The 12,809-nt window shown below is 42.5% G+C and overlaps 1 protein-coding gene across 5 annotated transcripts in view; it reads right to left on the minus strand.

Moving 5' to 3' along the window:
* Positions 1 to 12,809, minus strand: part of PDE10A (phosphodiesterase 10A) — a 582,319-nt gene that overhangs the window by 80,853 nt on the left and 488,657 nt on the right. For all 5 annotated transcript variants that reach the window (XM_061428524.1, XM_061428522.1, XM_061428521.1 and 2 more), the window contains 2 exons: positions 6,037 to 6,157; positions 5,499 to 5,548 (listed from right to left, as the gene is read on the minus strand). In XM_061428524.1, coding sequence (XP_061284508.1) covers positions 5,499 to 5,548; positions 6,037 to 6,157 — 171 coding nt within the window. The remainder of the gene's footprint in view (positions 1 to 5,498; positions 5,549 to 6,036; positions 6,158 to 12,809) is intronic.

The following is a 12,809-nucleotide window of genomic DNA, read 5'->3' on the forward strand; positions in this document are numbered from 1 at the left end:
TTTTCCCTTCTTGTCTACTAAGGGAGAAGTCTCCTACGCTCTGTTCAAATAGAGCTCAGCATCCAAGCTCATTTCAGTGTTACCAAGCCCAGACCCCACCAGCCAATCAAAGGTAGGGTCCCGGAGCACCTCGGCTCCTCTCTGCTCACGTGTCATCATGCAGTATAATTAATGGTGGATTTCTTCATTTCTCCTACTGACTGTACGTTCTTTGAGGACAGGAATGGTTTTTATTTATTTGTAGGCTCAGTAAATTCAACACAGATTTTGGTACATGGCTGGCGTCTAAAATGGCTTATTAAATGACATGCATAGACATAACACTTAACCAATGGAGGTCAAACTAAGATTCAAAAGTTTGAGACTCTTGTAAAAATCCCAAAGTAGTGAATTGGAACTCACACAATCCAACTCCAGAATCTTTACTCTGGAAAACTGAACAACTAACTGGGGAGCTTTCCTTCTCTTCCCAAGCTCTGGAACAGTGTGGCCAGCCAGGCATTCCCTCTTCTGAAGGGCTGACCCCAGTTGAGTGCGAGCTCAGAGTAAGGAGCCAGCTCTGGTTCGTCACCTGCCATGTCCCAGAGCGAGCGACAGCCTGAACAACGCTGGTGCTCAAAACCACTGCCAATGTCCTATCGGCTTAAAAAACAAACAAACACACATCATTTCAACACTGCCTTCAATTTCTTCCACTTACTGGTCTGTTGGTTTTCTATCATCATTTGGATACATAGTTTTCTATCATCAAATGGAACAATTTCTATTTTCCTCAAAAACTGTCCATTTCACCTACATTCTCACATTTCTAAGTATGCTTTCATAATTTGCTATTTTCCACTCTATTGTTTTATTGTCTTTTAAATTAGCTTCAAGATGAGTTCAATAATCACATTTAATGTATCATTTTTAGCGCTTTAATACCATTGAAGTTGTCTTCTACCGTCTCCTAAATTTTCTGTGTTTTAATTTTTTTTCTCTCTGGTAATATGAATGTTGGTTTTAAATTCTACCTGTATAACTTTTGATGTATTTAAATATTATTTAAGCTATATTTTTCAATGTAGCAATTTCAGAAATTAAATTATTTCTACTGATTCTCATTGGTGAAAAAAGAAATTAATACTTTTGTAAGAATGATTTAGTCCATGCCATGTCTGTCTTAATCCTTGTATTAATATTTATTGATATCAAGACTAAAGTTTTTATTGTAGTCTATTTGGGTTGCATTATTATAATTTTGTCACTAAAGTATATACATTTTGTTTTGAAAGTGAGTCACGAAGAAATACTTTCTAACTATGATTCAAAATCCAGAGACAAATTTTAAAAATATTGATAAATATCTATAATATGTTGTCTTTCATGTACAAAGGAAGAAATATAAGAAAATATACATGTATCTCCTCATCTATGCAAAAATAATGCTTTACTTTATTTCATACAGTTAGCTTACATTTTAGAAGTATGTCAACATCTGTTGCAAGCAATATGGCAGATTAGATAATTTGACACTCCTGAAAAAAACAATTGTAAAATTATTTAAAGGCTGGATAAAGAATATTTCACAAGTATTTTATAAGGCATTGCTGGGCTGAGAAGATTGGAAGGATCCAAAGAAATCTAAAAGGAAGTAAACAAAGGGACTCTGGGAGGTGAGCAAATTCCAGTGTTTTTTTTTTTTTTTCCTTGAGAGCATCAGTTAAAGCCTAGATACAGAGTTGACCCTTGAAGCACATGGGTTTGATCTGTGCAGATCCACTTACACGCGGATCTCTTTCAACAGGGGCCACAGCAGCACGTACATCCACGAGGGATTGAATGTGCAGAAGTGGACTCGGGGATTCTGAGGGCCGGCAGTCAAGTGACCCATGGATTTGTTCGAGGGTCAACTGTATTGACCTCAGCAGAGTCGCGTGGCTAACAGGAGATCAGAGGTAAAGCTTGAGACCTCTCTACTGGGAAGTCTAATAGGAGACCCCCAGGCAGGTCAGGACCAGCCCAGGGCTATGGGCTCATCTCAGTCTGAAGGGTGAAGACACCACAGCTGCAAGGGGATGACAAGGAAACCAGAGTACCTTGAATTTATTGCTGCAGAGAAAATAAAAATCTCATCTGAGAAGTGATAACTGTGCATCGTGTGGATGTGAGGCTTGAATCCATACCACTCAGTGGTCGGGAAGAAAATCTCAACTATACGAGTTAATCAGAATAGATTTCAATTGGTGGTACCTTCAGTGAATGGCAAAAACAAGTACGTATCTGATCTCGAGAAACAGAACGGGGAAGGAACAACCTCAAGAATATCGACTGAAAGGGGCCAAAGGAATAATATGACTTACAGGAGTAGAACCCAGTCATTATCCCCTAAAAGTATCCTCCCAGGGAGAAAGGCCTCTTTGTGAGGCTTATATGCTGGAGAGAAAACTGGATACGCAAATAATCAAACGAGGCACAGATAAACACGAAATTACAGGTTCAGCTCAGTGCCTCGAAGGAGAAGGATCTGACATTAAGAAAGCATAGCAGAGTGGAACCTGACTTAGGAAGGTCAGGAAAGGCTACCGTTTCGCTCTGTACCCTGCTGCTCCTAGGGCTGCGCTAACAGGATACACTTGTCCCTGAGATGTGGGGAAGAAAGGGGGAAAGACTCCATCAGCCTGGAGAGAACCACGGAGAGTCAGTCAACTGACCTCAGGGGTTAGAAGGAGGCACCAGCCGAAGCCTGAGAAGACATCACCAATCCCTCAGTTAAGCTACAAAGTGAATAAGTAAAAGTGAAAGGATTAGATACACGCAGATCATATTTTAGGGGCTTCCCTGGGGCTCAGTCAGCAGTGCAGATCACTTCCAGCACAGGAGACCCAGGTTCCATCCCTGGGTCGGGAAGATCCTCTGGAGAAAGAAATGGCAGCCCACTCCAGCACTTTTGCCTGGAGAATCCCATGGACGGAGGAGCCTGGGGGCTGCAGTCCACGGGGTTGCAAAGAGTCGGACACAGCTTAGCAACTAAACCAAAACAGAATTTCATTTGGGATATTCGAGTTGCAAAAGCTTTTTCTAAATCATAATCAGGCAGAAGTCTGCAACAACAGAGTACAGAAGTATAGCCAAGTGGTTAAGAGCAGGCGGTCTGGGAACCTAAACCTCAGCTCCGAGCCAGACCCTGTTAGAGGCTCCTGCACAGCAGACCAGGCTCCCAGTCGTCTGCCCTTTCCACCTCCGCAGACAAGCTCTCCCCACCTTCCCATTCTCCTCCACACAGAGCAGAGGAGGGCCAGACCACGGGGCAGCCTCGCCTCGGCCTAGGGTTCATATCATTTCTTTCCAGGTAGAACAGCCAAAACGCTGAGTCCACAACCCAGGTATCAGCAGGGAATCTACTGGTCTCAGTTTGGGTCATAAACATCTGTGACTGAAGGTCAAGGGTCACAATACAAACACAGCTGCTGTGGACCATCCCTGAGGCTTGTGTGGAGACATCAGGGAAAGAGTCATAAGACGTGGACTACTGTAGTTACACGATAATATGCATACCAGAAACCATGAAAATTATTGTAAATTATTTTCTACATCTGCATTTACAACTACAGCTACATTTACATTTACAACCTAGATGTCCATTGACGGATGGATAAAGAAACTGGGGTACATATACACAATGGAATATTACTCAGCCGTAAAGAGGAACACATTTGAATCTGTTCTAATGAGCTGGATGAAACTAGAGCCCATTATACAGAGTGAAGTAAGTCAGAAAGAGAAAGAAAAATATTGTATACTGACACACATGTGTGGAATCTGGAGAGATGGCACTGATGGGTCTATCTTCAGGGCAGCAGTGGAGAAACAGACACAGAGAACAGACCTCTGGGCAAGGTGGGAGGAGGGCAGAAGGGAGCGGTATGGAGAGAGAAACAGAAACTTACAACACCGTTTGTTAAACAGACAGCCATTGGGAATTTGCTGTATGACTCAGGGACTCCAACAGGGGCTCTGCAGCCGATGAAGGATGAGGAGGGGAGGCAGATGGGAGGGAGGTCCGGGACAGAGGGACATGGGTGTGCCTATGGCTGATTCTTGTTGATGATTTATGACAGAAAATCTCAAAATTCTGTAAAGCAATCATCCTTCAATTTAAAAAATGTTAAAAATATACTGTAAATTATATACTAACTTTTTTAAAAGGAAGTCTTGGTTTTTAAACAAAAATTTCAAATTTTAGAAAAAAAATTTTTAGAATGACTAGGACAGAAATCTATTCGTTACTTCAGTAGCTTCATCATTTTAAAATACTACCAGTATGTAAAATAGAAAGCATTCACAAGTAGGAGTAATATCTGAATAATTCTACTTAATAAACCCTCTTGCTGACTGCTCATATGAAAGAAAATAAGAGAGAATACAGGTGAATATATAAATGAATAAGAAGCAGTCCTTATCCTAAAGAGCTTTTAATCTTGTAACACGGATCATCACAACATAAGGGGAGCAACGGTTGTGCAAGTGAAGAGGTCAGTTATGAGTAGGGGCACCCAGCCAATAAGGACTTTTTGTGCAATGACTTTCATGGTTTGGACTACTCTACTATTCATGAATACTGCTAAAAATATCAGAATACTGTGTCTCTATTCCTGTTAACATTTTATATAATATAAATAGCATACATTTTGCTTACTTACAAAACAAGTATCACACTGCAAAAATACATACCAAATCTCAAATAACAATGCCTAACACACAAGCAATACAGAGTAAAGTTTGCAAAATAATGTTATAACTGAGTTTTATTCACTTAACCTATGAAGAGAAGTGTTGCTGGTTCAGAGTATTTTTCTAAAATGTTACATATGTGTTAATACCATAACAAAAAATCAGATGCCAATAACTGAAAGTCCTGAAATAGTTTTGAAAGTGCCTAAGCGAGCTGCACTTGACGGCAGACGGTGCTGTAAGTGAGTCGATCCAGAAACACAGGGTCCAGCCTGTTCTGCTGACGGGTGGACCGGGCACCCCTAAGCAGCTCCAACCACAGAGCAGCCCGAGGCACCACCCCACAGCTCAGGAATCTATACGCAGCAGCTCCGTCCGGCACTTTTCAGAGTTAGCTTTACAAAGTCTACAAACATCACATAAAACTTCTGCTCTCATTTGCTTCTGCTGCAGATTGCGTGTAGAAAAAGGGCACAGACTGCCCCCGACCCGACACCCCAGCCCACAGTGATGAAATAACTCCTGCACAGAACAGTGAGTCTAGAAACGCCATTCATGAAATAGCACACCACAAACCAAACCAAAACAATAAAAAAAAAAGTTAAGATTTTCACGACTAAACGTCACCATGTTGGTAAACTCAACGGGTAACCACCACGCACACAAACAAAACAGGAAACGCTGGTGGAAGCACTTAATGACGATGCATTTGCCGTCTGCAACATAAGTTAAAGCTTGTAACATCCTCTCATCTAGAACACCTAAGTCTAAATTTACATACTTACGTTATTGCACTCTCCAAGGAAATACAGTGCAAATCCGTCAGCTTTTGTGGCTGCCAAAGTAACAAAAAAGGAAGAAACTAATCTCAATGGGAGAATACAACATGCATGAATTCTCTAAGGTGAGACTTCAAATATGAGTCTTTCGAATGCATTTGTTAGCATAATTTTCATACAGTAAACTGAACTAAATAATTTATGGCTTTACTGAATTACATACTTAGAGTATTTTCATTTCTTTTCATTAGCTATTTCTGTTTTTAAGATGTGACATTCTCAAAGGTACACAGCAATGTACTATGTAATAATATATTGGTCAAAGTTTAAATATTAGAATTATTAGAAAATATTTTTTAAAATTTGAGACATTTAATTTTAAAGCATTTAAAAATAGACAAATGACAATACTGAATAACCAATATAATATAAGCATCAACCAGAAAGAATGATGTATATGCCTGCATGACATCACTGAAGAGAGCGTAATTTAATTTACTTTGGTATAATCTTTCTACTAGGAGGAACATAAAACATTCCTTACCGATTTTGATGATGCTGCTCAGTTCATAGAGGAGTAGCTGGTTGTCTCCTCCTGTATCCAACCGTTGTTCTATATAGCTATTTAGTTCATACACAACTCCTTGCATATTTGTATCTTGATACTTTGAATAAAAAAAGAAAGGCATAATTAAATATAAAAAATAAAAATTCCTTAGTTTGTCACATATGCAATTAATACACATGGCTTTATATTATATATTAGCTGTTCATGATGTTTTTATAGAGCATGACTTAATTATAACATACCATAAAAATAGATTGAAAGTTAAAACTGCTACAACTTAGGATATCTGTAGACTCCATGAATATTTATTTTAAAATATAGAACGTTACAAGTTTCTGAAGTTTTAAATACAACGTGGTCAGGCAAGCTGGATCAGTAAAGACAGTTTGGAAATGTGTTAACTGACTGAAACGTCCTAAGATGCCCTGCGCTGGGTGAAATGGTGCTTGTTTATTACTCTCCACTCACTGGGGCCCATGGAGTGACCCCTGGACCCAAGTCTGATCTCAACTCTGCCACGAGAACAGGAAGGGGAGGCTCTCTCGGGAGCCATCCCTGTGAGAGCAGCAGCTCCACAGCAGGCCCGTGGTGCTGGCCGCACTGGGGCGCCAGGGCAGGAGCCGGTGGACAAAGGTCTGGGAAGACGGTGGAGTGTCTTCTTCAAAGGACTGAAAACCCATCTTCTGGTGAGCTTCGTGCCACCGAGCATCCTTCCCAAGCCTCCTCTCCAAACCACGGACATGGTGAACTTTAAAATAAAATTGTCACACTCTGAGGCTCAACAGACTCCTGGGGCTCCCCAGTGCACTTAGCCTAAAGGCTTCTCCCAGGGTGGTCTCTGAGCTCTGCAAAACATGGTGATTGTCTGCTGCGGAAACCATATCAGGCCGTCTCTCTCTTTCACGCACTCACTAGGCCACTCGGCCATCTTTCACTCCGAAAGCCCTACCGCTGGTTGTTACTGCTGAGCCCTGCACCCATCCCTCTGCAGGATGAATACACAAAAGAACGGATGAGGAGATCAGTCAGTCGCTCCACAAACACGCACTGCCAGAGCCGGCGATCCACTACCTATACAGGCGCTCTTCCCAACACGAGAAACGCTAGCGCCTGGACAAGATAGAATTCCAGTCCTCAAGGAACTTACACTCTAGCCGGAAGAGAATAAGTAAGCAAGCTATACAGTGTGATGGAAGGTGATGGGCACGACGCAGACAGGAGATCCGGGAAGGCTGACGGTAATCAGCTTTGGAGGAAAGGACGGCTTTTTAAACGGGATGGTCAGGGACGGAAGGATCCAGGGACACGAGAGACACGGACAGGCTCCGGTGAAGCCTAGAACCGTGAAGGGTGGGGCTGCCTAGCACCGCTGGCTGCCTTGTAGAAGGATGCTGGTCGCCCACCACCTCTCTCTGCTACTGACCCATTAACAGACTTAAGTCCAGGCAGACCCCAGAAAATGAAGTTCAAGGATAAACTGTCAAGAGATGAGACAGATGAGATTCAGCTAACCCATACAAACCTGGGCTTCCTTGGTGGCTCAGAGGGTAAAGCGTCTGCCTGCAATGCAGGAGAGCCGGGTTCAATCCCTGGGTCACGAAGACCCCCTGGAGAAGAAAATGGCACCCTACTCCAGTATTCTTGCCTGGAGAATCCCATGGACGGAGGAGCATGGTAGGCTACAGCCCATGGGGTTGCAAAGAGTTGGACACGACTCAGCAACTTCATTCACACGTAGAAACCTGGGAAACAAATGAAGATGGACCTCACGGGGGCTAGGGTCGGGTAGAATACAGATAACCCTGGATAAGGCAGATGGAGGAGGGGTGCAGTAAACAGAAGCACCGGGCTCAGTGGGCTTGCACTCGGGACAGCTGGAATCGGCACCACCTCCTCCCCCTCGATGGATGATATTTAATGCAGCTGAAAATCAGAACCTCCCCTGTATATATTCTAATCTCGGTGAGACTGGAAGGCTAGCGGGGATTCTTCCTGTCAGACCCAGTGACCCGCCCCTTAGCTATATCCGATGGACGCTCCCTTCCTCAAGGCCATGACAAGTGCATTCCCCAGGCCGTCGGCCTGTGTGCAGAGCTCGGGGATGTGGGCCACGGGTGACTCTGGGAACCACTGCGGTTCATAGGGTTTTACTGATTCACTGAGTATATGGGATCCTGGCCTCACAGGGGACAGGAGGCCACACATACTAACCAGAGACAAGGCGGGTGCTGTTAGCATAGTGGACAGAACTGAAGCTGAGATCAGAATGAGCTGGCCAGCAGAGGGCTTCAACCCGCACCAAGCACCTGACCACAGTGTCCCTGCAACTGAAAGAGACAGGGCGACCTCCTGCCTCAAGGAGGGTTTTTAGTCACTCAGTAGAGGAGTCCCTGTAAAAATGATAGCAGACTGACTTTTCCCTGACGATGTAATTCTGAGAACAGGCCCTTCAACGTGACCGGAATGCAGTGCTGAGATCAGTGGCCAGCTGCTCTCCATCTCTTTGGGACAGGAAATGGGTCGTCACACACAAGCGAGAACAAGGAGATACTTGGGGTTATGGACACTTTATCATGAGGTTTCCTTTCAAGTCTCCGAGCTTTCATTTTTATCATTTGCGTAATAAGAACGTTGAAATAGACTGTATTTAAGATATCTTTCAACAGTAACCTTCTGTGGCAATCTATGACCTCAAATTTTGTTGCTGTTTATATTAAACTTCAAATTCTAATCTTGAAAATAATACATGGGTTACTTTTAGCAGACCCTGTTTCCTTTGATTAGCAATAATTGCATAAATACCATAAAAGCAAAATATTTAACTATGATTACTAATTTATGCTAACATAATATTACCTCTCAAATATCAAAGGTTCAGATGGTAAAGAATCTGCCTGCAATGCAGGAGACCTGGGTTCAATCCCTGGTTTGGGAAGATCCCTTGGAGAAGGGAATGGCAACCCACTCCAGTATTCTTGCCTGGAGAATCCCATGGCCAGAGGAGCCTGGTGGGCTACAGTCCATGGGGTCGCAAAGACTTGGACATGACTGAACGACTAATACACACACCTTAACAGTTAGTGGATCATTCAAGTCACAATATACTAAAAATGTTAAAATATATATAAATATGAATAATAATAACAATTATTTGGCCTCAGGCTTATGGCCATTTTGCTAGTCATTAGTACTATTACTAGAGGAAAAGCAGAGGAAGCAAGTGGGGATCAAAGTCAGCTAAGGCACTTCTCTTACAGAAACATGATGAAGAAAGTTTACCCAGGGATCAATTCAATTCAGTTGAATAAACTTTCAGTTCTATGTCTTGACTAATAGGAAACTACAACAGTATATTAGTGAAGTTGTTAAGAACTTGTATTTGCACAGCATTTCAACTCCGCCAAGTCCTCTCACCACTGCCTTTATTAAAAGAACCCATATAAAGCATGCACTGAGTATCACAGACATTTCTCAATCAAGAGGAGTCAGAACTCGAAGCTACAATGAACTGGGCAGTGGAAACCTTAGAATCAAACTGGACACAGTCACCCTCATTGTCTGTTCCACGTTGGTTTTCAAGCAGTACTTGCTTTTCATTAGAGAAACCACACACACACACAAAGGATTTGCAGAGATATGACTCCATTGACAGGACTGTGGTGATCTAACATTAAAACAGGGAACTATGTCAGCCAGGCACTGAAATTGTGAACTCCATCAAGCTCTGACAGATGGTGTTGCTTCCCGTGAAACTGCACCATGTCCTGAATCATCCCTGTGAGTTTGCTGTGGTGCCTGAGGGCATCTGGAACACAACTTGGGGACCAGGGAATAGCCACTCTGTCACCCAGAGAGAAATAAAATTTTACATGACACAAGGATTCTGGAGAAGATTCTTGAGAGTGTCCTGGACTGCAAGGAGATCAGACCCATCAGTCCTAAACGAAATCAACCCTGAACATTCACTGAAGGACTGATGCTGAAGCTACAATACTTTAGCCACCTGATGCGAAGAGCCAAGTCATTGGAAAAGACCCTGATGCAGGGAAAGATTGAAGGCAGGGGGAGAAGGGGGCAACAGAGGATGAGATAGTTGGATGGCATCACCGACTCGATGGACATGAGTTTGAGCAAGCTCCAGGAGTTGGTGATGGACAGGGAAGACTGGCGTGCTGCAGTCCATGGGGTCGCAAAAGTTGAACATGACTGAGCAACAATAATAGTACTGACTGAATCAGTTCAGTTCAGTTCAGTCGCTGAGTCGTGTCCGACTCTTTGCGAACCCATGAACCGCAGCACACCAGGCCTCCCTGTCCATCACCAACTCCCGGAGTCCACCCAAACTCATGTGCATTGACTCGATGATGCCATCCAACCATCTCATCCTGTCGTCCCCTTCTCCTCTTGCCTTCAATCTTTCCCAGCATCAAGGTCTTTTCTTTGATGAGTCAGCTCTTTGCATCAGGTGGCCAAATATTGGAGTTTCAGCTTCAGCATCAGTCCTTCCAATGAACACCCAGGACTGATCTCCTTTAGGATGGACTGGTTGGATCTCCTTGCAGTCCAAGGGACTCTCAAGAGTCTTCTCCAACACTACAGTTCAAAAGCATCAATTCTTCGGTGCTCAGCTTTCTTTATAGTCCAACTCTCACATCCATACATGACCACTGGGAAAACCATAGCCTTGACTAGACAGACCTTTGTTGGCAAAGCAATGTCTCTGCTTTTTAATATGCTGCCTAGGTTGGTCATAACTTTCCTTCCAAGGAGCAAGAGTCTTTTAATTTCGTAGCTGCAATCACCATCTGCAGTGGTTTTGGAGCCCCAAAAAATAAAGTCTGACACTGTTTCCACTGTTTCCCTATTTCCCATGAAGTGATGGGACCATATACCATGATCTAAGTTTTCTAAATGTTGACCTTTAAGCCAACTTTTTCACTCTCCTCTTTCACTTTTATCAAGAGGCTCTTTAGTTCTTCTTCACTTTCTGCCATAAGGGTGGTGTCATCTGCATATCTGAGGTTATTGATATTTCTCCCAGCAATCTTGATTCCAGCTTGTGCTTCTTCCAGCCCAGAGTTTCTCATGATGTACTCTGCATATAAGTTAAATAAACAGGGTGACAATATACAGCCTTGACGTACTCCTTTTCCTGTTTGGAACCAGTCTGTTGTTCCATGTCCAGTTCTAACTGTTGCTTCTTGACCTGCATATAGGTTTCACAAGAGGCAGCTCAGGTGGTCTGGTATTCCCATCTCTTGAAGAATTTTCCACAGTTGATTGTGATCCACACAGTCAAAGGCTTTGGCATAGTCAATAAACAGAAATAGATGTTTTTCTGGAACTCTCTTGCTTTTTCCATGATCCATCAGATGTTGGCAATTTGATCTCTGGTTCCTCTGCCTTTTCTAAAACCAGCTTGAACATCTGGAAGTTCACGGTTCACGTATTGCTGAAGCCTGGCTTGGAGAATTTTAAGCGTTACTTGACTAGCGTGTGGGATGAGTGCAATTGTGCGGTAGTTTGAGCATTGTTTGGCATTGCATTTCTTTGGGATTGGAATAAAAACTGACCTTTTCCAGTCCTGTCGCCACTGCTGAGTTGTCCATATTTGCTGGCATAATTTCAACTTTAATAGTACAAGAATGTCCTGTATACCATCAATTATTTACATTTGATCATATTTGCCTTAGCTCAGTCGGTAAAGCATCTGCCTGCAATGCGGGAGACCTGGGTTAGATTCCTGGGTCAGGAAGATCCCATGGAGAAGGAAATGGCAACCCACTCCAGTATTCTTGCCTGGGGAATCCCATGGTCAGAGAAGCCTGGCAGGCTACAGTCCATGGGGCTGCAAGAGTCAGACATTACCACCACCATATTTGCCTTATCCTCGTGGTAAATTCTTTCCCTTCCTTCCCCACTTCCCTCTCTCTCTATCTCCTTCCATCTCTCTCCATGTGTGTCTTATCTATCTATCCATCTATACACACACACATATATACACATAAACTAGAAATACATATTTTTATGAATATTTGAGAAGAAGTTGTTATGTTCCTTTAACCGAAACCTTTAGTATATATTTCCTAAGAAAAAGAACAATAAGAGAGCAAACACTGAATTTGTACAGAGTGTGAGAGACATAGGTCAATATAGTTATCATAATCAGAAAAGTAGATAAATTCATATTCAAATTTCATAGCTTGTCCCAATATTGTCTTTATAATTATCCCTTCCTCACTGGTTGAGGTTCAAATTCCAAATCGTATATGCCAGTTAATTGTCATGTCTCTTTTGTATACTTAATGTGGAACAACTCCACAGCCTTTCTTTGCATTCTTGAACTCAATGTTTTTGAAGAATATGAAGAATATTTGAAGGCAAATTTTATTTGCCTGGTATTTTCTCAAGATCAGATTTAGAGGTTTTGTATTTTGGGCAAGAGTACAGTGAGGTGATGGAGCTAGAACACCATCGTCTATCCTGTAGTCTATCCTGTATTTGCTCTTTGGCTTTCTGCTGGGGAGAAGAGCTTTCTGTTCTCCCTCATTCATTCATTTACATGAGTATGGACTCACAGATGCTAATTTTATTCAACCCGTGTAACTAATTAATATTAATACTGATACATGCATTTTAATGCTCAAATTGTCCCAAACTTGACCAATGGAAACCCCCTCAAGATAGCTCCTATGCTCTTTTCACAAATCTTCTTGACTCTTTTAATACTTTCTTACTTTCTCATCAAA

Source organism: Bos javanicus, chromosome 9, assembly GCF_032452875.1.
Source record: "Bos javanicus breed banteng chromosome 9, ARS-OSU_banteng_1.0, whole genome shotgun sequence".
In the NCBI taxonomy this organism is placed as follows: domain Eukaryota; kingdom Metazoa; phylum Chordata; class Mammalia; order Artiodactyla; family Bovidae; genus Bos; species Bos javanicus.